Source organism: Macrobrachium rosenbergii, chromosome 2 (genome assembly GCF_040412425.1).
Source record: "Macrobrachium rosenbergii isolate ZJJX-2024 chromosome 2, ASM4041242v1, whole genome shotgun sequence".
NCBI classification, from domain to species: Eukaryota; Metazoa; Arthropoda; class Malacostraca; order Decapoda; family Palaemonidae; genus Macrobrachium; species Macrobrachium rosenbergii.
This window is the reverse complement of record NC_089742.1, coordinates 95,407,395-95,428,773: the sequence shown is the minus strand read 5'-3', so window position 1 is coordinate 95,428,773 and position 21,379 is coordinate 95,407,395. Positions and strand designations below refer to the sequence as shown.

At 39.1% G+C, this 21,379-nt stretch overlaps 2 protein-coding genes across 2 annotated transcripts in view; both read right to left on the bottom strand.

Moving 5' to 3' along the window:
- Window positions 1-4,670, bottom strand: part of LOC136843720 (eukaryotic translation initiation factor 4E transporter-like) — an 81,736-nt gene extending 77,066 nt beyond the window's left edge. The window contains exons 1-3 of the mRNA XM_067112357.1: window positions 4,511-4,670; window positions 3,063-3,438; window positions 2,815-2,872 (exon numbers count right to left, since the gene is read on the bottom strand). Coding sequence (XP_066968458.1) covers window positions 2,815-2,872; window positions 3,063-3,438; window positions 4,511-4,670 — 594 coding nt within the window. The remainder of the gene's footprint in view (window positions 1-2,814; window positions 2,873-3,062; window positions 3,439-4,510) is intronic.
- Window positions 1-21,379, bottom strand: part of LOC136849231 (uncharacterized) — a 148,958-nt gene that overhangs the window by 6,571 nt on the left and 121,008 nt on the right. The window lies entirely within an intron of this gene.

The window sequence follows — 21,379 nt, the reverse complement described above, 5'->3', positions numbered from 1 at the left end:
TTGCAACAAACTGGAAGTCTCTAGCACAATATTTCGATTTATAGTAAATTTTTGAAAAAACTTTTTCCTTATGTCTGCGCAGTAACTCAGCCGAAAATTTCAGAAATTCTTTCGTCATTTTGTCGTAATATTTGCACCGGTTTATATTAGTCGTTACATAAAGTTTTATATATGGAAATGTGTGCAATTTCATGTAGAATACAACAGAAAATAACTCATGGTTGTAGCTTTATCAGTTTTGAAATATTTCCATATAAATCACAATAAGTGCCAAAATTTCAACCTTTGGTCAACTTTAACTCAACCGAAATGGTCGAAAAACGCAATTGTAAGCTAAAACTCTTACATTCTAGTAATATTCAGTCATGTACCTTCATTTTGCAACAAATTGGAAGTCTCTAGCACAATATTTCGATTTATGGTGAATTTTTAAAAAAACTTTTCCCTTACGTCCACGCACGGTAACTCGGCCGAACATCTCGGAAATTCTTTCGTCACTTTGTCGTAATGTTTGCACCGGTTTATATTAGTCGCTACATAAAGTTTTATATATGGAAATGTGCGCAATTTCATGTAAAATACAACAGAAAATAACTCATGGTTGTAGCTTCTATCAGTTTTGAAATATTTCTATATAAATCACAATAAGTGCCAAAATGTCAACCTTCGGTCAACTTTGACTCGACCGAAATGGTCGAAAAAACGCAATTGTAAGCTAAAACTCTTACATTCTAGTAATATTCAATCATTTACCTTCATTTTGCAACAAACTGGAAGTCTCTAGCACAATATTTCGATTTATAGTAAATTTTTGAAAAAACTTTTTCCTTATGTCTCGCGCAGTAACTCAGCCGAAAATTTCAGAAATTCTTTAGGTCATTTTGTCGTAATATTTGCACGGTTTATATTAGTCGTTACATAAAGTTTTATATATGGAAATGTGTGCAATTTCATGTAGAATACAAGAAAATTCATGGTTTGCTTTATCAGTTTTGAAATATTTCATATAAATCACAATAAGTGCCAAAATTTCAACCTTTGGTCAACTTTAACTCAACCGAAATGGTTTAAGCTAAAACTCTTACATTCTAGTAATATTCAGTCATGTACCTTCATTTTGCAACAAATTGGAAGTCTCTAGCACAATATTTCGATTTATGGTGAATTTTTAAAAACTTTCCCTTACGTTTGCCGTAACATCCGAAACTCTTTTCACTTTGTCGTAATGTTTGCACCGGTTTATATTAGTCGCTACATAAAGTTTTATATATGGAAATGTGTGCAATTTCATGTAGAATACAACAGAAAATAACTCATGGTTGTCATCAGTTTTGAAATATTTCCATATAAATCACAATAAGTGCCAAAATTTCAACCTTGGTCTTTGACTTGACCGAAATGGTCGAAAACGCAATTGTTTAAAACTCTTACATTCTAGTAATATTCAATCATGTACCTTCATTTTGCAACAAACTGGAAGTCTCTAGCACAATATTTCGATTTATGGTGAATTTTTGAAAAAACTTTTTTCCTTACTTTAACTCGGCCAACATCTCAGAAATTCTTTTGTCACTTTGTCGTAATGTTTGAACCGTTTATTTTAGTCGTTACATAAAGTTTTATATATGGAAATGTGTGCAATTTCATGTAGAATATAACAAAAAATAACTCATGGTTGTAGCTTTTATCAGTTTGGAAATATTTTCATATAAATCACAATAAGTAGAAAAAATTCTACTTTCGGTCAACTTTAACTTGACCGAAATGGTCGAAAACTGGAATTGTAAGCTAAAACACTTACAGTCTAGTAATATTCAATCAAATACCTTCATTTTGCAACAAACAGGAAGTCTCTAGCACAATATTTCGATTTATGGTGAATTTTGAAAACTTTTTTTTACGTCTGCACATTACAAATTCATGCATCATTTTGTGATAATATTTTCTGTGTTGCTTTGATCGTTTTACAATTTGTTATATACCAAAATCATTGCAATTTAGTGTACAATACAAAGAAAAAAATAACTCATTAGCTTTAACCGTTTTGCTCACAGCACGATTTGTATACAATTATATATGAACATTTTTTTTTTGTGCTGTCATATATTCCAATATTTATATATGATGATATTTTTTTTCATTTCTGATGGTTGCATACTAAACTTCAGGCAATGACAAAAAAAGGAGCCAAAAATGAACTCTTAATCTTAAGCACTAAGCGTGCTGTGATTTTTTGAAAAAAGCTTTTTTCCGCTTCGGCGCTAACTCCTGAACGCCGCCGGGATACGACAGACACTTTTGTAAATAGAGGTTCGGCATTAGAGGGTTAATGGTTTGCTATTGATAACTCCTTCCGGCTCTACCAACACATAGATCAGTTCCTCAAAACTGAGTAAGGCTTGGCCTATGATCATTTTTAGACATGACTTAAGTCCTATCAGCCTTTCCCATATAGCACCAAACCACGGTGCTCTCACTGGGATGAACTTCCAATTGCATTTTATATCTAACAGATTTTCCTTTACCCTGGGATTCTCCGAAATGGTCTTAAGGTATTTTGATGCCGCTACAAACGTGGTGGCGTTGTCACTCAACAAGAGTGCTGGGAAACCTCTTCTGCTGCAGAATTTTCTAAAACTCATGAGGAATGAGTCACAGGACTAGTTATCAACTAGCTCCACATGTATGCCTCTGGTTATCTGGCACGTAAATAGGATGATATAAGCCTTCTCAGGGCTCTGTCCTTTTCCCTTAATCCATAATGAAGCCAGTGTAATCCATGCCTGTGGTATTAAAGGGTTGCTTACATGGCACCCTGAACTCAGGTAATGGAGGAACTACATTGGGCCTATATGGCCTCGCCTGCATTCTCCTGCAAATAAAACAATGGTGTAATATACTCTTGGTAAATTGCCTTATCTGTGGGATCCAGAACTCCTGTCTGACACTTGCCACATTAGTATCATGATGCTCTTTAATAATTACCTGGGGAACATAGCAACTATTCAGCAATAGTATATAAAACTTAGGTCATGTAACTGTGTGTTCTAGTCTACCCTTACACCTTATTACTGTTGCCCAGGTAGCCCAGGTAAAGATTCAACTGGTGTACGAGAGCTAGTTTTGGTTTTCTTACTCCCTTCATCAAACTCTTGTATTCCTCTTGGAAAAATTCCCTTTGTATGATGGCAATAGTCTTATTCTTTGCCTCTTGGAGTTCTTCCAAGGTCAATTCACCATGCCTCTTCATACTGGTTGAACTCCTACAATTGTTCAAAAATCGTAGGATCCACGCTGTGGTCATATAGACCTTTTTAACCTTGCTGAATCTCTCCCAATTCAACAAGTGAGTATTACCATTCAGGTTGTCCCCTACAGTGCTGACCAAAATGCTCTCTTCTCTACCCTGCACAAGTGATCCACCAACCCATGACCTATCTATTGGCCAAGAAGATTTTTTAACCAAGGACCCACCAGAAAGAACTATCCAAGATCATTTCTGTCCTTTTCCCATGTGTCAAACAGTCACTGGGATTATTATCTGTAGGCACATAGGACAAGACCACCTCTGGAATTAAGGATTTTATTTCCTGTACTCTATTTTTCACAAATACAAGGTGAACACTTTTGACACTAGCCAACTTACTGTCTGACCAAAATGACATTTTTATGATAAAATAAAGTTTTATATATACTTACCAAGTAATTACATAGCTATGGTTCCCTAACCTACGGCAGCTTACAAATTCAAAATTCGCGCGGTGGCGTTGTTATCATTAGTGTGTAGGGACAACGTCCCGCAACCATTCAGAACTTGAGGAAACAAACCAGCGGATAGCTCAATTCGTTTTATGCTCTTATGGCAGACTCAGGCACTAGTATTGTATTGGAAATTTGCTTGCCGTTCAGGATGGGCAGAACTTGGCACTGCTCAGTCCATCCAAGTGACACTGGCAGGGATTACGACTCAAGTCTGGGATCTCCTGGAGGGAGATCTATTTGGTGCCTGGGCAGTGGCACTAGGGCTGGGCCTGGAACAGGACTCGCCCAGATATCTTGTCCCAGGAGGAGGTCATAACCTTCAGGAATGTATCTAGCTACTGTGAGGTCACAGATTTCAGATCTATGAGGTCTTGTGATCCTCAACTTGACAGTAGGAAGTATCATCTTAAAGTGATTGATACCTTCAATCGTGACGAGTTTATGTCTGTTAAAGGTAGCTCCACAGGGAACTTTGTCTTCCCTTATGAGGGACATTTGAGTGCCAGAATCATCAAATGCCTTGACCTGGCTGGCGGGGCCTCTACTTTGGGGGAGGTGCCATATATATATATGACCTTGGCCTGGAGGACCTAAGGATGTTGGGTCAGTGACGGCCATAGCAAGGGCAGGTGTACTTGACTTACTATTACTAAGGCATTTTGCCCCAGATTGATTTTGTAAGTGGTGCAATATGTCTGGCTATAATCTCTTCCTGGCACTGTCCCATTGGAGGGGGCAGGCCCTTTACCTTTCGTCCACGACCTGGGCATGGCTCGTTGGGGTGTTGTCCCATTCGAGGACGTAGAGGGGTCTTCTGGCTGATTCTCCGCCTTCAAGCAGCACTGTTCAGTGGGGGTGCCCTGTTCTCTTACAGTATCCACATATGGATTTCTTATGGGGGTGCCCATTTTTGGGAGGTTACTGGGAGTTGGTTGAGGCAGGCGAGGAGGGATATAATTTTTGTCCATAGGACCTAAGATGGGGATGATGCGTATCCCAAATGTCAGCCCAATGACAGCACTCGACCACTGTCTTCGGCGCCTTATCGCACAGATGAGTGGCATGAGCTGGCGGGGCATAAAATAAGAAGTCCTTGAGCTGGAAGAGTTCGAGGACATCCTCCCTACTAGTGGCTTTTAGGAGATTCTAGCCATCGTTTTAAGGCTTGGGTCTTTTTAAAAATCCACTTAGACCAGGTTTGGCCTGATTCCTTGGCCATATTTCTCCACCTTTTCCTCCAACAGTCAGGAATTATTTCAAAAGCTTTTATATTGGCTTGGCGGACAAGGGCAAGATTTCCTTGATCCTCGGGGGGAGAGCACTGAATGCAATGGCACCCTTCCCTTCAAGGTGCTCTTCCAGGATCAGAGACACTTCAGTAGAAGGCTGATAGGTTGCCAGGACTTTTTCAATTTGGTCGAGCCAGGCTTCAGGCCCGGCTTCGTCCCATTTTTTTATGAGGGAGCCTACACTGCTGAGGGATGAGTGAGGAGAGGGTGTTGGTGTGTTGCGCATGTCGTAAGCTGCCATTGCAAGCTCATGAACTTTTTTTTTTTCTCCCTCTCCTGTCGTTCTTTCTCTTTCTCCTGTCGTTCTGCCTCTTTTCATTTCTCCTGGGCTAGTCTTTCTGGCTCTTCTCATTTCTCCAGAGTTATTCTTTCTTTCTCCTTCTCCTGCCTCTTCTCGTTTCTCCCGGGCTATTCGTTCAGCCTCTCTTTCTGCCTTGGCATCGTCTACTCTTTTGGACCCAATCCCTCAAGGCTTGGCCTGACAGTCCCATGTCCTTTCCAGCAGACCTGTAGAACCTGAAGTCCTCATTATGCTGGGCTCTGGATGTCATAGACATCTTGAGATAATGCTTATATGGGCGTGACCCTTTAGAAAATCAAAATGTCTGAAAAGACTCAGGGGTGTTCAAGTGAACAGGTTCAATGTCTGAAGAGACGCAATATTGTTCAAAAAGAATAGATTCACGGAGTCTGAATAGACTCAGGGTGTCTCAGAAGACTCAAGTTTGTTCACAATGAACTGGTTTCAGTGTGTCTAAAAGCCTCAGGGCTGTTCAAGTGAACAGGTTCAATATGTTTGAATACGACTCAAACTTCAGGGTGTCTAAAGACTCAATTGTTTGAAATGAATGAAAATTAGCCCAAGCTAATGTAAGCCTTTATGTATATATTACAAATCTAGCTGACTAATTGATGGCCTTTGAAAACGTAGTTCCTGTGCAAGTGAATTCTATGTTGACATTGGTATTTTCCGCGGTTAGAGACAGCGGGTATCCAACGCCTCTCATTCATGGCTTCCGGTCATGACCAAGATGCATGGGGAAAATCAAACACTGAACCTGACGGTGACGTCACGCTTCAAGGGAGGGGTTATTAAGTGAATGTGTGCATATGTGTGCTCACTAATGTGCATGTTACCAAGAATGGGTATTCACTTCGATTTGTGGCTGGTGTGATCGCTCTTTTGAGCTGTGTTTGTGTATAAGACAACCATTTGAGGGACAGTTTCCTGATGGCCATAGAATGCGTGTAAGGTAACTCTTTAACACTTGTATCTTTTTCAGACATTATGGGTAATCAGCAGCCTAAGAAGAACCCTAAAAGAGTTCAGAGGTCTGGTTAAACAAATCATTTATAACTACCTAACCAGACATTATGTGGAATACCCATTTTACATTGCAGTGAAACTCCTCTATTTTTTACTATGCATTTTTTTCTTTTCAAGTGTTTATTTTTTTATGCACCCTTAAGGTTTTAACGTAAGCTATGTTTCTCTTAACAGGAATTCTGGCTGAGTTCTGTGAGGACGTGAAAATTAGAAGTGGTGTTCTTTTTACCATACTATGTAACATTTATTTTGGTCTAATCATGACCTTTTCATTTTGTTTGGTGACCGGGGTGTTAGTCACTAGTATTGGTTGGTCGATCTAGAATCACTAATTCGAATGATTGAGAGTCTGAGTTTCCTCTAGTTTGACTTCCATTTTTGTGGGGTATGGGAGACTCCATTTCATGAACGTAACTTTTGCTAAATTGCTTTCATTAATTTTACAAATAAAGTCTAGTTTTGTATTGTATTTCGGTGTTTTAATCCAATAACCCTCTGTTTGAGGATAGACAGAGTGAGAGGAGTTGACGAAAGAGAAATAATGTGCTGACCCAATGCTTGCCACTGCTACCGGAGAATCTTGAGAGATAAGATGATATGACATTGTTCTTAAAACAGATGTAGGAGGTTATGATCCTATCTGATCTTGTTTTTAGGGCATAATAGTTGGTGGCAGCGTAACAGACAGAAATAGTCAAATAGATAAATAGATAGGTTACGCTTCTGAAGAGACATATCTTATTAGTTGTTGTTATACAGGATGGATTATAGAGGTTGGTTGTAATGCATCTCAGTGTGTGTGTGTGTGTGTGTGTGTGTGTGTGTGGTGTTGATGGTTCAGCAATTCAGTTTGTGTGTGTGTTGTGAAATGTGTGTCAGCTGTGTCTTTGTGTGTGTGTGTGTGTGTGTGTGTGATGATATGATAAGTCACAGGGAACAAGGTTTTGGTGTGTTTATAGATATTTCTGGACTTTGGTTTATCTTAGGGAGTGTTTGGGGAAGAGGATAGTGTGCCCAGTGTGTTTAATTGTGGTATCTTGACCACTTGCGTGTGGTAAACACGCATAAACACACAAGTATATGTCTGTTTTTTTTATCTCTTTCTTTCTTTGGTGGAAGGATTTCGCACCGCGGCTGTCAAGCAGGAGCGTATGTAAGTGTTATTACTTTTTTATTGTTAATTTTAGTGTCAAATTTGATGTGAACAATCCAGTTAAGAGTGGATTGTTTCTTTTTTTTTTTATTGAGATGCAACATATATCAGGCGTTGGCAGGAGTGATGTCATCCCCTGAATGAAATGTTGGCGACGTCATAGTTGGGCGGAGTTTCATGCTTTCTTCCCATGCTCTATGAAGCACATGAGAATTTTGGGTGTGGCTTGTGTGCTTTTTTTTTTTTTCTTAAGCAATCGGCTGTTTGCATCAGTGTTTAGGGTTTAATTAGGGGATTATTTAATTACTGTATTATCTCTGGGGGCTTTGAATACTGGGGAAATAATTTATTCGACAGTTGTTGGGTTATTGTGAGTACACATTTCTTATGAGACTGAGTATACATTTCTTAGATTTCAAACTTTTTTCATAGTTACGTACGTATTGTATTTTGAGTACAAGCATGTGCATGTGCAAGGGGGGAAGCTGTTGCTGTGAGCTTATTCAGCAATTTTTGCCTTGATGACTGGTCGAGAGGTGAGCTCGTCTCAAGAGATAAAGCGTTTAGTGTTTTTTTTTTCTGTGTGCTTCTGCAGATTATGTGTGTGTGGGGGGAGATAGGGGGGAAGATATTGCACTAAAGGGAGGGGAACGAACTTTCTTCCTTTCTCTTTTTGTTCTCTCACACTCTTCCATTTGCCTGAGTCCTGTTTTCTTTATACGAGGGTAAACTTCTATTTTCTTTACTTGAGGGTAAACTTTTTTTTTTTTGCGCCCTTGAAGACTCGCTGTTTATCTTGACCTATTTTGCAGTCAGCTGTCCACTAGGCCAGTCTGTCTTTTTTTTTAATGGGGTTTTGATTTAATTGTGTCTAAATAATACTCTTTTGATTTTTGGGGATTAAGTGTTTGAGTTAAGGGAATTAACATTGTGGAGTTCTTCCTACGTGAGAATTTTTTTTTCTTGTATTTTTTTCTTTAAGCGGTCTCCTTCCACATGACTTGGGAATTTTTGTATTTGTGATCAGCCAAGAGTGAATTAACGGATTTATTTATGAAGAGGAAAACTGCAAAAATGGCTAGAAGGGTTAATGATCACAGAATACTTAGGTCAGTCTACAGTTGTGTAGGGCGCGGAGATTGTCTGCAGTTTGAAGGGTTTTGTTGAAACTTGGAAGAGCCAGAGGTCAATGGTTGGGTTGAGTTCTTGGGCCCCACAGGTTCATTGTTTTAACTGTAACAAGCAGGGACACATTAAGAGGTTTTGCCATGTTAAATATTGTGGCAGTTGTAGGAGTTATGGTCACCTGTGCCGTTCTTGTCCGTCTCTTAAACTGTATAATGGTAAGCCTACATTTCAGAATTTTGGTAGCTTAGGTAAGAAAGTTCCTCAAGGGGGTTTTTCGAGGGGATTTAGTGATTGGCAAGCATTGTCGAGACCATTCAGTTGTAAAGGAAAACTGGATGGGTGTTTCTTGTGATATAGGACCTCTGGGGGAACCTTCAGAGGTGAAGCCAGTGGTAAAAGGGTCTGTGTATGGGGTTAATGTGAGTGTTTTTTTTTAGATACAGGCGCTTCTATTAATTTGATGAATTATGAGTTGTTCTGATCGATGTTTTCCAATTGTTCTTTGAGGCCAGCTAAAGAGACAGTATATGATGTTCAAGCAAATAGGTTACGGGTTTTGGGATTCGTAGATGTGGATTTATCTCTTGGGGGCAGAACTTTTACAGGACCATTTTTGGTTATATGAGGGGCTGCTTTGGGGAATACTTTGTTACTGGGTCATCCAGCATGTCGGAGACGCAAAATCTCGGTTCATACAGGGGTATGTGGTATAACTGTTGGAGTACCTGGTGTATTTGTGCCTTACAAGGGGATGGATGTGAGAGAAGTGGATGATGATAATTGATCGGGTGTACATGAGAATTCGCGGGTGGATTCTGAGCATGTTTCAGTGGGTACGAAGTGTTATAAAGGGGTTTTGTCAGATGATGTGGTTCTTGGTCCTGGTATGGTTGCAATGGTGAAAGTTCGAGTGAAAGGAGTGCATACATCCATACAGGTGTGTGTGGATGAGTGTAGCAAAAAGCTGAAGGGGGTAATATGTACAGGTTCTATAAACAATGTGTCAAGTTCAGGGGATACTTGGGTGGAACTGCTAAACTGTAATGATTCAGTTCAGAATTATCAGAAGGGTACTTATGCAATTCACTTTGTTGACTGGGTCGATGAAGATGGTTCAGTTGCTATTGTCGGGGATTTGTGTAGATTTTCAGCAGCAGATTTACAGGCTAGGAGGCAGGTTTTTAAGGATCATTTAGCCAATGCTGATTTTAAAGAATATGTTGAGGGCGTGGAAGATGTTCTGACTGAGTTTGCAGACACAGTCGCACTTAAAGGGGATAAGTTATGGTTAACAAATGAGTTAGAACACAAGGTTCATTTAGAGGATAAGACTAACCCTATTTTTGTCCCTTCATATAGGATTCCTTTAAAGATTAGAGAAGAGGTTAATAAGTGGGAGGAAGAAGGCATTGTTAGGTCCAGTTCCTCGCCTTTTAATTTCCCGTTGTTAGCAGTGCCAAGTAGGGTGGTACAGTCTGAGTTTGCATGGACTTTAGGAAGTTGAACGAGAAAACCATTCCTGATTGTTACCCTGTGGCATGTTTGCCAGATTTATTTGTTGAGATTGGGGGAAAGAATATTTACTTTTCAACTGATCTGATGCAAGGGTACTTGCAAGTACGACTTAGCAAGGAGAGTCGAGAGCACACGGCTTTCTCTTTGCCGAAGGGGCATTATGAGTTGATGCAGATGCCGTTTGGTTTATCAGGTAGTCCTCTAACATTTACTAGGCTAATGAATACAGTTTTGCTTGGTCTGTTAGGGACTCCCATATTTATTTATATGGACAATATATTAGTTGTCATTAACCCTTAAACGTCGACTGGACGTATCATACGTTGACTAAAATTGTCTGTTGGGTGCGAGTGGGCGTACGACGCACGTCGGCTACAAAAATTTCAAACTTCGGTCAACTTTGACTCGACCGAAATGGTCGAAAAAAACGCAATTGTAAGCTAAAACTCTCACATTCTAGTAATATTCAATAATTTACCTTCATTTTGCAACAAATTGGAAGTCTCTAGCACAATATTTCGATTTATGGTGAATTTTTTAAAAAAACTTTTTCCTTACGTCTGCGCGGTAACTCTGCCGAAAATTTCAGAAATTCTTTCGTCATTTTGTCGTAATTTTTGCACTGTTTTATGTTAGCCATTACATAAAGTTTTATATATGAAAATGTGCACAATTTCATGTAAAATACAACAAAATACAACCCATGGTTGTAGCTTTTATCAATTTGGAAATATTTTCATATAAATCAAGATAACTGCCAAAATTTCAATCTTCGGTCAACTTTGACTCGACCGAAATGGTCTAAAAATGCAATTGTAAGCTACAACTCTTACACTCTAGTAATATTCAATCATTTACCTTCATTTTCCAAATAAATTGGAAGTCTCTAGCACAATATTTCAATTTATGGTGAATTTTTGAAAAAAACTTTTTTCCTTACGTCCCGCCAAGTAGAAATTCTTTAAATCACGTTGTCGTAATGTTTGCACCGTTTATATTAGTCGTTACAAACTTTTATATATGGAAATGTGTGCAATTTCATGTAGAATACAACAAAAATAACTCATGGTTGTAGCTTTTATCAGTTTTGAAATATTTTCATATAAATCACGATAAATAGAAAAATTTGACCTTCGGTCAACTTTAACTTTCGACCGAAATGGTCGAAAACTGGAATTGTAAGCTAAAACACTTACAGTATAGTAATATTCAATCAATTAGCTTCATTTTTCAACAAACGTGAAGTCTTTAGCACAATATTTCGATTTATGGTGAATTTTTGAAAAAAACATTTTTTTACGTCCAGGCGTTCAATTAATTCATGCATCATTTTGTGATAATATTTTCTGTGTTCCTTTGATCGTTTTACAATTTTTTATATATCAAAATCATCGCAATTTAGTGTACAATACAAAGAAAAAAAAATAACCCGTTAGCTTTAACCGTTTTGCTCACAGCGCGATTTGTATAAAATTATATATGAAAATTTTTTTTTGCGCTGTCATATATTTCAATATTTATATATGATAATGATTTTTTTTCATTTCTGATGGTTGCATACTAAACTTCAGGCAATGACAAAAAAAAAAAAAAAGGAGCCAGAAATGAACTCTTAATCTTAAAAACTAAGCGTGCTGTGATTTTTTGAAAAAAAACTTTTTCTCCGCTTCGGCGCTAACTCCCGAACACCGCCAGCATACGGGAGACGTTTTTGTAAATAGAGGCTCGGCGTTAGAGGGTTAATTCGGTAGAGGAACATTTAGAAGTTCTTAGGGAGGTTTTTAGGAGGTTTAGGTTAGCGGGTTTGAAGATGAAATCAGCTAAGTGTAATTTTCTGAAGAAGCAAATAGTATACAGTAATACTTCGATCTTACACGATTCGAGTTGCGCGAATTCACACACACACCAACTTTTCACTGGAACCTAACTAATGGGCATACGCGATTTTTTCACAGACACACGAAATTCTCGAGAAACCCTGCAGAAGTGGGTGTTTAATTTTTGAAGTAATTTACAAGTTTTCATGCTTTTATGTGTAAAATCTGTATGAAAAATGCATTTCATTCTTTTATGTGTAAAATCTGTATGAAAAATGCATTTCATGCTTCTATGTGTAAAATCTGTATGAAAAATACATTTGATGTTTTAATGTGCAAAATCTCTATGAAAAATGCATTTCATGCTTTCATGTGTAAAATCTCTATGAAAAATGCATTTCATGCTTTCATGTGTACAATCTGTATAAAAAATGTATTATTTTTATTTTTGTACATGCATAAATATGATGCAAAGGTAATTTCAGCACATTCACTTAGTGTACTTTTACATGATGTGATACCCATTTGCAAAGTTACTGCACTTTTCAAAGATGATACCCCTGCAGAAAATGCTTGTTTAATGTTTGAAGTACATTTATAAGTTTTCATGGTTTTAACTGTAAAATCGATATGGAAAATTTATATTTATATTTCTGTACATAAATATCATACAAGTATTATGTCCATTTGCAGAGTCTTTGTCACAAGGACTTTACATGACCCTGAGATGAGGTTGTTCAGTCGCTCTCATTTTGATAAAATGAATTCTTTAATGTAATATCAGAGATGTAACTAAGAGTTGTTTAAGTGTCATTCTTTGAAAATTACTCTGTTCACCTCGGAGAAAAGTGCTGGTGCAATCTGTATGTGCATGTAATTACAGCACGTTCAGTTGGTGTACTTTTACAAGATGTGATACCCTGCATTTTTCAAAGATGATACCCCTGTAGAAAGTGTGTATAATTTCTAAGTTTACATGATTTTAGGTGTAAAATCAGAATGGAAAATTTGTATTTATATATTTGCGCATAAATACGATACAAAAGCAGTACAGTTACTTTATTACAGTATCTCTCTCATTCGTAGTTAGCGCTCAAACATATGTTTACAACTTATTATTCTCTGTACGTCATTACCAGTACAGTATATAATTTTAAATTGATTGAATTTTACCTGTACTGTACTACCTTCTACGAACATTATGTACTGTACATGTTTTCGATGTTTTATGGATTGACGTTTTGCCTAGCGACGCAAAGAAAACGGCTTTTACTCTAAGTGACAAAGAAAACGGCATCCCATGAATTAGGGGTAACATTAGTATACGTACGCACCTACTGTAAATGCGCTATTATGAAACTGTGCAGTACTCAATTTTTATGTCAACCATTTGCTGTAATCCTTTTTTAAGGGTAATAAGCTAAATTTTAAATAAAATTACACTAACTTTAGTTCATTTAAAAGTTAGCTTAATACTTTGGGAGCATGATTAGTACTTAAACTCTGGAAATAAACATTTATCAGCATTTTTAAAGACCATGCCAAACTTACGCGAAAATTCACCTTGCACGAGGGGCTCCAGAACCTAACCTCGCGTAATTTCGAGGTATGACTGTATTTGGATCATGTCATTTCTAAGGAGGGTGTTAAAGTGAATGATGATAAAGTTAGGGCAACTTGTAGAATTTGCTACTCTACGAATAAGAAACAGATTTGGTCCTTCTTAGGCATGGCTGGATTTTTTCGTAGGTTTGTGAAAGGTTCTTCTATTCTAGCATCTCCCCTGACAGATGTCCTGAGGGATGATGTGCAGTTTGTATGGGATGATGGGCAGCAATCAGCTTTTCTGAATACAGTGACCCACCGTATTCGCGTTCTCAAGGTTCGCGGACTCACCCATTCGCAGCTTTTTCTATGGAACCTATCTAAAAAATTTTCGTGGGAAACTCATGCATTCGCGGGTTTTTCTAAGGAACATAATTATCTAAAAATATTCGCGGGAAACTCCATATTCGTGGATGCAGATTTTTTTGTCTTTCATATAGCAATATTCTGTATTTTCATATTTATTGTACAATAACATTAAATAATCAAGTAAATCAATACAGTGAACGCCCCGTTTTCGGGGGGGGATGTGTCCCACACCCCCCCGTGAATAGGTCAAATCCGCGAATGCTTAAAACCCATCTAAAAACACTTAGAACTGCCCATTTTGATAGCTTAAACCAAGAAAAACCCTGTAAAAATGCTTATACCTGAGTGTTTTAATAGTTTTATCACAAAAAGTGTATTTATTCATGAAAAATATATGAAAATACAGTAATAAGTGACTATTTCTCAGTGAAAAATACCGCGAATGGGCGAATTTTCCACGAATGATGGCTAGATATGTTCCACAGAGAAACCCACGAATGCGTGAGTCCGCGAACCATGAGAACGCAAATATGGGGGGTTTACTGTAATAATACTGTACTACAGTACTGTACATATAATAACAATAGAAATTAAATAATAATATGTAATACTACACTAGGTACCTTAATAATAATAAATAATGAAGTTAAATCATACAGGTAGTAACTGGTGATGAATGTTGATTTCAGTATGCTGTAGATGATGATGATGATGAATTAGCTGTGCAGTACGATGAATCACAGGAGGCGCTGTCATGTTAAGGTATTTGAACATGGCAACGAAGGTGGTACAGTAGGGCTGCATGAGTATTTTACCCTGTTCATGCTCAATGCAGGCGACCACAAATAATGTCATGCTGTAATGGGCTGCTACTTCTCCGTGACTTTTGCCCTCTCTTAACAAAACAATCATGTCTACAGTACTTTCTTCTCATCAGTCATTACCGTAATTGTAGGCTATTGGCCAGAGGCCTTAGAAGAAGCAGAGCATTCAGAGGACATTTTAATGCATGATTTCAAAAAATATTTTTAGGCCATAGTACTGTACATGCAAAACACAAACGTGAGATAGCAATAAAACAGGTTATACTGGGTCATTTGCCGATAATCTGCCGCTACAGTATACGTATGGTACTACTGGTTGTGTGTACATATACTAACACTGATCTTCTGCGCATACAATATGTACATTTTATAAAATGTTTTGTTGTTGGTTGATTTTTAAATATTACATACAAAAAGTGTTTTAGGATGATACATAGTACAGTACAGAACTACCGGTAGTAAGTAGAGCATATCTAAAATACGTAAGACAACAGGAATGCTGCAAGGGTACATATGTTTACATCTGTGGTACGTAGCATTTTCATGTGTGTACTAAGTATATATTAATGACTACTGTAAGTACATTTTGTAAGTTGAAAAATGATTTACTAATTTTTAAATATTACAGTACTGCAATATATTAACGTAAACACAGCAAAATTTCAATAACATATATTTGTTTTTCTTAAAAGTGCTTCACCCAAGCCACCTCTCTGTAAATATAAAGAAATTGCGATGCTGGACGCTGTGTACCCAGGACCAGTGATACTCGACACACTACTGGCTCTCATCTGCAAAGCAGCCAATCCAGAAGCACCATTCATTTTCCTTGGCACTCATTGGCTGAACATTCACAACCAACTTGCGAACATGGAATTCTGGGAGACTGCATCCACGGCATCCTCCTCAGTTATGTGTAGTTCGTAGCATCTTCTTACCGTGTGAAATCATGCATCTTTCCGTTTGGGTTTTTTATCTTTGTGCATCAGCGGTATTTGGCCCTAAAATGCCTCCTAAAAAACGCCCTGCTCCTTCAAAGCCTTCTGGCTAAGAATCTAAATGAAAGAAGACTATTATGAAACTCGAGGAGAAGGTGAAACTTTTGACATGTCAAAGGAGGGTAAAAGTTTTGCCGCGGTTGGCTGCCATTTCAGTGTTAATGAGAGCACAGTGAGATATATCAAGAAGAAAGAGGCGGAGATACGCAAGTCTGTGAGTATGAGCTACTTTTGGTAGTGCAAAGACAGTTGCGACAGTGCGGGATAAAACAATCGTGAAAATGGAATCTGCTCTGGCAATCTGGATAAAGGACTGCCGGAAGAAAAACGTGCCCCTTGACTAAACATCATTCATGAGAAAGCATGACAACTCTACCAGCAGTTATCAACTGCTAAGGAAGGCGACGACGTAGTACAGGCAGAGGAAGGCGTTGACGAAGGCGAATTAGAATTTTTAGGCTTTGATGAACCAGCAGAAGAAGAAGAGGGGAAAGAGCCCCAAGCAGGACCATCATCAGCGCCTCAAGGTTTCCAGGCCAGCAAGGGGTGGTTCCATCGATTTCAAAAGCGGTTCCACCTGAAGTCTGTTACTCTGCATGGGGAATCAGCATCTGCATACATTGAAGCAGCCATGAAATATCCAGAGGCCTTCAAGAAGATCATCGAGAAGGGCTACCATCCAGAACAGGTATTCAATATGGATGAGACTGGCCTGTTCTGGAAGATGCCTTCCCGGACATACCTTATGAAGGACGAAGCTAAAGCCTCAGGATTCAAGGCCCAGAAGGATAGGGTTACCCTCATCATGTGTGGGAATGCAGCTGGTTTCATGCTTTAACCAGGCCTCATTTACAAGGCTGCAAACCCCAGGGCCCTCAAGAATAAGAACAAGGCATTGCTTCCTGTGTTCTGGATGCATAACCCTATGGCCTGGGTCACCAAAGTCCTCACAGAGTACTGGTTCCATCAGAGCTTCATCCCTCAAGTTAGGCAATACCTGAACGACTTGGCCATGGAGTTCAAGGTGTTGCTGATTATGGATAATGCTGGTGGCCACCCTCTCAATCTTTCTTACAAGGGAGTCCAGTTTGAGTTCCTCCCTCCCAACACCACCTCTCTCCTCCAGTCTATGGACCAGGGCGTGATCCATGCCTTCAAGGCACTCTATACCGGGAACTCCCTCCAACACATTGTAAATGCAATGGACAGTGACAATGAATTTACACTAAAAGAATATTGGAGTAAATTCACAATTGCCACATGTCTGAGCATCATCAGCCGATCACTGAATGACATGAAGGAGGAGACCCTGAACGCAAGCTGGAACAAGTTGTGGCCGGAGTGTGTTCATGATTACAGGGGCTTCACTCCTGAAGAAATTCAACATTCGGTCATTAATAAGGCTGTCCAGCTGGCGAGAATTCTAGGTGGGGAAGGCTTCGAGGACATCACCGAGGATGAAATCGCCACCCTTATTGATGTTCACTCTGACCCCCTGATGGACCAGGATTTGGAAGAGCTGACGAAGTCTGACAGTGAGGAAGATGATACGCCAGGTTCAGGGGGAGGAGCAGGAGGAAGAGGAGAGCGGCCTGACTTTAGAACGTCTGTCCCACATTAAGAGAATGATTAAGGATACATAGGAGTATGTTTCACATGGGATCCTTTTATGGAAAGCTCAAAGTTTTCAAACATGCTTGATTCAGCATGGGAGCCCTATAAACAAACCCTCACCACCATGAAAAAGCAGCAACAGCAGCTGCCTATCACCATGTTCATCAAACGGACAAAGAAGGCCCCTCCAAAGCCTCCCAAATCACCCGAAGTAGTGCCTCTCGAATCGCCTGAAGAAGTGCCTCCCCAATCGCCTGAAGTAGTGCCTCTCGAATCACCTGAAGAAGTACCTCCCCAATTGCCTGAAGTCATGCCTCCCAAATCAACTGAAGAAGTGCCTCCCGAAGGTGAACAGGCACCCTCAGATGAGTTGTAACTCCTCTGCTTTGCTGTGCAGTCATATCTTCATCGTCATTCATCGCACTGCACAGCTAATTCATCATCATCATCTTTAATCAACATTCATCGCTGGTGAGTACCCTTATGATTTATGTATGTAGTTATCTTAATATTTAAGTAGTATTAAAATTTGTAAAATGTACATAAATTTTTTTTTATTTTTTGTTCCCCCCCAAAAAGAAAATGGGATGGCCTGTAACTGTATGAAAGAAAACGTGAGTGGCTGAATACGTAGGGGGGACTAGATTATTTTCACCTACAGCTGTAAGCCATACAGTACGTACGTATAAATGTAACGATAAAATGTTTAAGATGATTTGGAAATTATATTAATAGTATCATTTCAAAGATTAATACAGTAATAAGGTAATAGTTTAATGTATATTTGATGTAGGCTGCTATTTTTAGGCATACTTTGGTGTTTGACCCTTCATGATAGACCGGTATAAGAGTTTTAAGAGGGACGTTGTAAGCGTTCGTGGATTTGACCTATTCGCGGGGGGGTGTGGGACACATCCCCTGCGAATACGGGGGTTCACTGTACGTATTAAGGTTGTCTTACTGAATCCCCCATAAGGATGCCTTAGTGAATCACCCAGTGTTGAAATTTCCAGATTTGGAACATTCTTTCACGCTGGTGACAGATGCCAGTTACGATGGTATAGGGGCCTGCCTTATGCACAAGTTCGATGGAAGACCCCACCTGATTGCATTCTACAGTAGGAAGTTTAAGACATGGGGTTAAGTTAAGTATATCTTAGTTTAACCAGACCACTGAGCTGATTAACAGCTCTCCTAGGGCTGGCCCGAAGGATCAGATTTATTTTATGTGGCTAAGAACCAATTGGTTACCTAGCAACAGGACCTACAGCTTATTGTGGAATCCAAATCACATTATAGCAAGAAATGAATTTCTATCACCAGAAATAAATTCCTCTAATTCTTCATTGGCCGGTCGGAGATTCGAACTCGCGGCCAACAGAGTGGTAGCTGAGAACGGAACCCGCTTGCCCAACGAGGAACTGAAAATGAACAACTGTGGTTGGTAATGGACAAAGAGGCCTTAGCCATAGTGTCTAGTTTGGTTCATTTTAAGATTCTATTGATGGGCAATCAAGTAGAGGTTCTTACAGATCATAAGCTATTGTTGGGTCTTTTCAATAAGCCGGATCTTTCCCCTAAAAGGGCTAGGTGGTATCTGACAATCAGGGATTTTGGTGCCAAGCTTAGGTATACAGTGGGTAGGCATAATGTTGTAGCGGACGCCCTTAGTAGAAGTTTTTCTGATGCAGATGGTACTCATGTATGTTATGTATCTGCAGATTGCATAGACTGGGATATTAGTTTAGTAGAAGCTAAACAGATGAGGATGAGATTTTGGCAGATGCCAAAGCATTTCTTAGAGGGGAATTAGTTAGGAAGGGTTGTAAGTTGCTTTTTTGCAGGGCTTGAGTTAGAGGGTAATTTGTTAGTTAGGAAGATTAAATACAGACTTAGAAATAGTGAGGCTAAGGGTAATACAACTCAAATAGTTGTTCCTAGGAGTTTAGTGCCTACGGTTCTGGATATTGTTCACTGTAGGTCTGTCAGTCCGCATTTGGGTATTGAGAAGGTGTATCAAAATATACGGGGACATTTATTTTGGAAGGATATGCTCATGTCAGTGGAAGACTTTGCGAGAGATTGTTTGGTTTGTAATGCGTGTAAGCCATCAAGGGTCATTTCTTGTAAACTGGGTTAATTTCCTATTCCCAGCAGACCTTCTGCTAGGGTCCATATGGACCTGTTATCCAATTCCTGTAACTCTAGCTATGGCCATAGGCACCTGTTGGTGGTTGTTGATGAATTAACTACGTTCATAGAGATTTTTCCCATGAAGCATAAAGCAGCAGGGGAGGTGGCAGTTGCATTCTTTAATGGATATATTTGTCGTTATGGGGTTCCTGAGGTGCTGACTACAGATAATGGGAGATAATTTGTGAGCAAGATGTTAAGAATGTCTTGCGGATTTAATGGGCACTCGGAAAGTCATTATTATTCCCTACAGACCATTAGCTAACCAGAAGCTGATGGGCTATGAACGGGCAAATAGGAAGGTAACTGAGGCTCTCAAATGACTGTAGGGGGCAATGATGTAAACTGGGATCAATATATTCCACAGGTGCAGCATAGCATCAATTCTATGGTTAGTGATACTATTGTGATGTCTCCCAGTGAAGCACTGTTTGGTTGCCCAGCTCGGGGCGCATTTGATATATTACCTATTCCGTCGGGGGATGATACGGCAAAGGCACTAGTCTCCACTGCTAAAGAGAGAGATGCGTGTCTTGCCAAGAACCTTGAAATGAAAACTCAGGATATAGTTGGAGTAATGGACAGTTGGGTGGAGTTGAAATTGCTGTGGGAGATAGGGTTTTTGTGAAAATAAATGTCAGGAATCAATTGAACTATCAGCTAGGCCTTAAATTTGAAAGTCCTTTTCAGGTTGTAGAAGTAAAGAAGGGGAATAGATTTGTGGTTCTAGATGAAAATACGGGAGTGTCTCGGCTGACACATATATCTAAAATCAAAAAGACAGGTTAACGGAAATCTTATTGGTTAATTAGGACCGTCAAGAATTCAAGATGTGAAGAGACGCATTCTACAATGAACTGTTTATTGGAATAACAGCTGTACATACGAGACAAGTAACTTTTGTATCTAGTGCATATTGTTTGCTATGATTTTTGAGCAGTGGCCCCTAGTGAACTTTTGTTATAGATATTTGTTGTATCTGGGTGAGAACGTCCAGTGGTAGATGGGCTGAGCTCCTATTAATGATCTACCTGACTAATTGCTGGCCTTTGAAAACGTAGTTCCTGTGCAAGTGAATTCTATGTTGACATTGGTATTTTCCATGGTTAGAGACAGCGGGTATCCAACACCGCTCATGACCAAGATGCATGAGGAAAATCTAACACATGGATGGAAGCTTTGTGATATCTGTGGGTTTAGAAGGTGGTCCTTCGAACACTGAACTTGACAGTGATGTCTCATTTCAAGGGAAGGGTTATTAAGTGAATGTGTGCATACGTGCACTCTCTAATGTGTATGTTATAGAGGAATCATAGAATAGTTATTCACTTCGATCTGTGGCTGGTGTGATTGCTCGTTTGAGCTGTGTTTGTGACTATGACAGCCATTTGAGGGATGGTTTCCTGATGGCCATAGAATGCGAGTAAGATAACTCATTAACACTTGTATTTTTTTCAGACATTATGTGGAATACCCATTTTAAGTTGCAGTGAAACTCCTCTGTTCTTTATTATGCATTTTTCCTTTTTAAGTGTTTATTTTTTTATGCACCATTTCAGGTTTTAACATAAGCTGTGTTTCTCTTAACAGGAATTCTGGTCGAGTCCTGTGAGGACATGAATATTTTTACCGTACTATGTAACCTTTATTTGGTCTACAGTAATCATGACCTTTTTATTTTGTTTGGTGACCGGGGTGTTAGTCACTAGTATTGGTTGGTCTAGAATCACTAATTTGAATGATCGTGAGTCTGAGTTTCCTCTGGTATGAATTCCATTTTTGTGGGGTATGAGAGACTCCATTTCATGACCGTAACTTTTGCTAAAATGCTTTAGTTAATTTTAC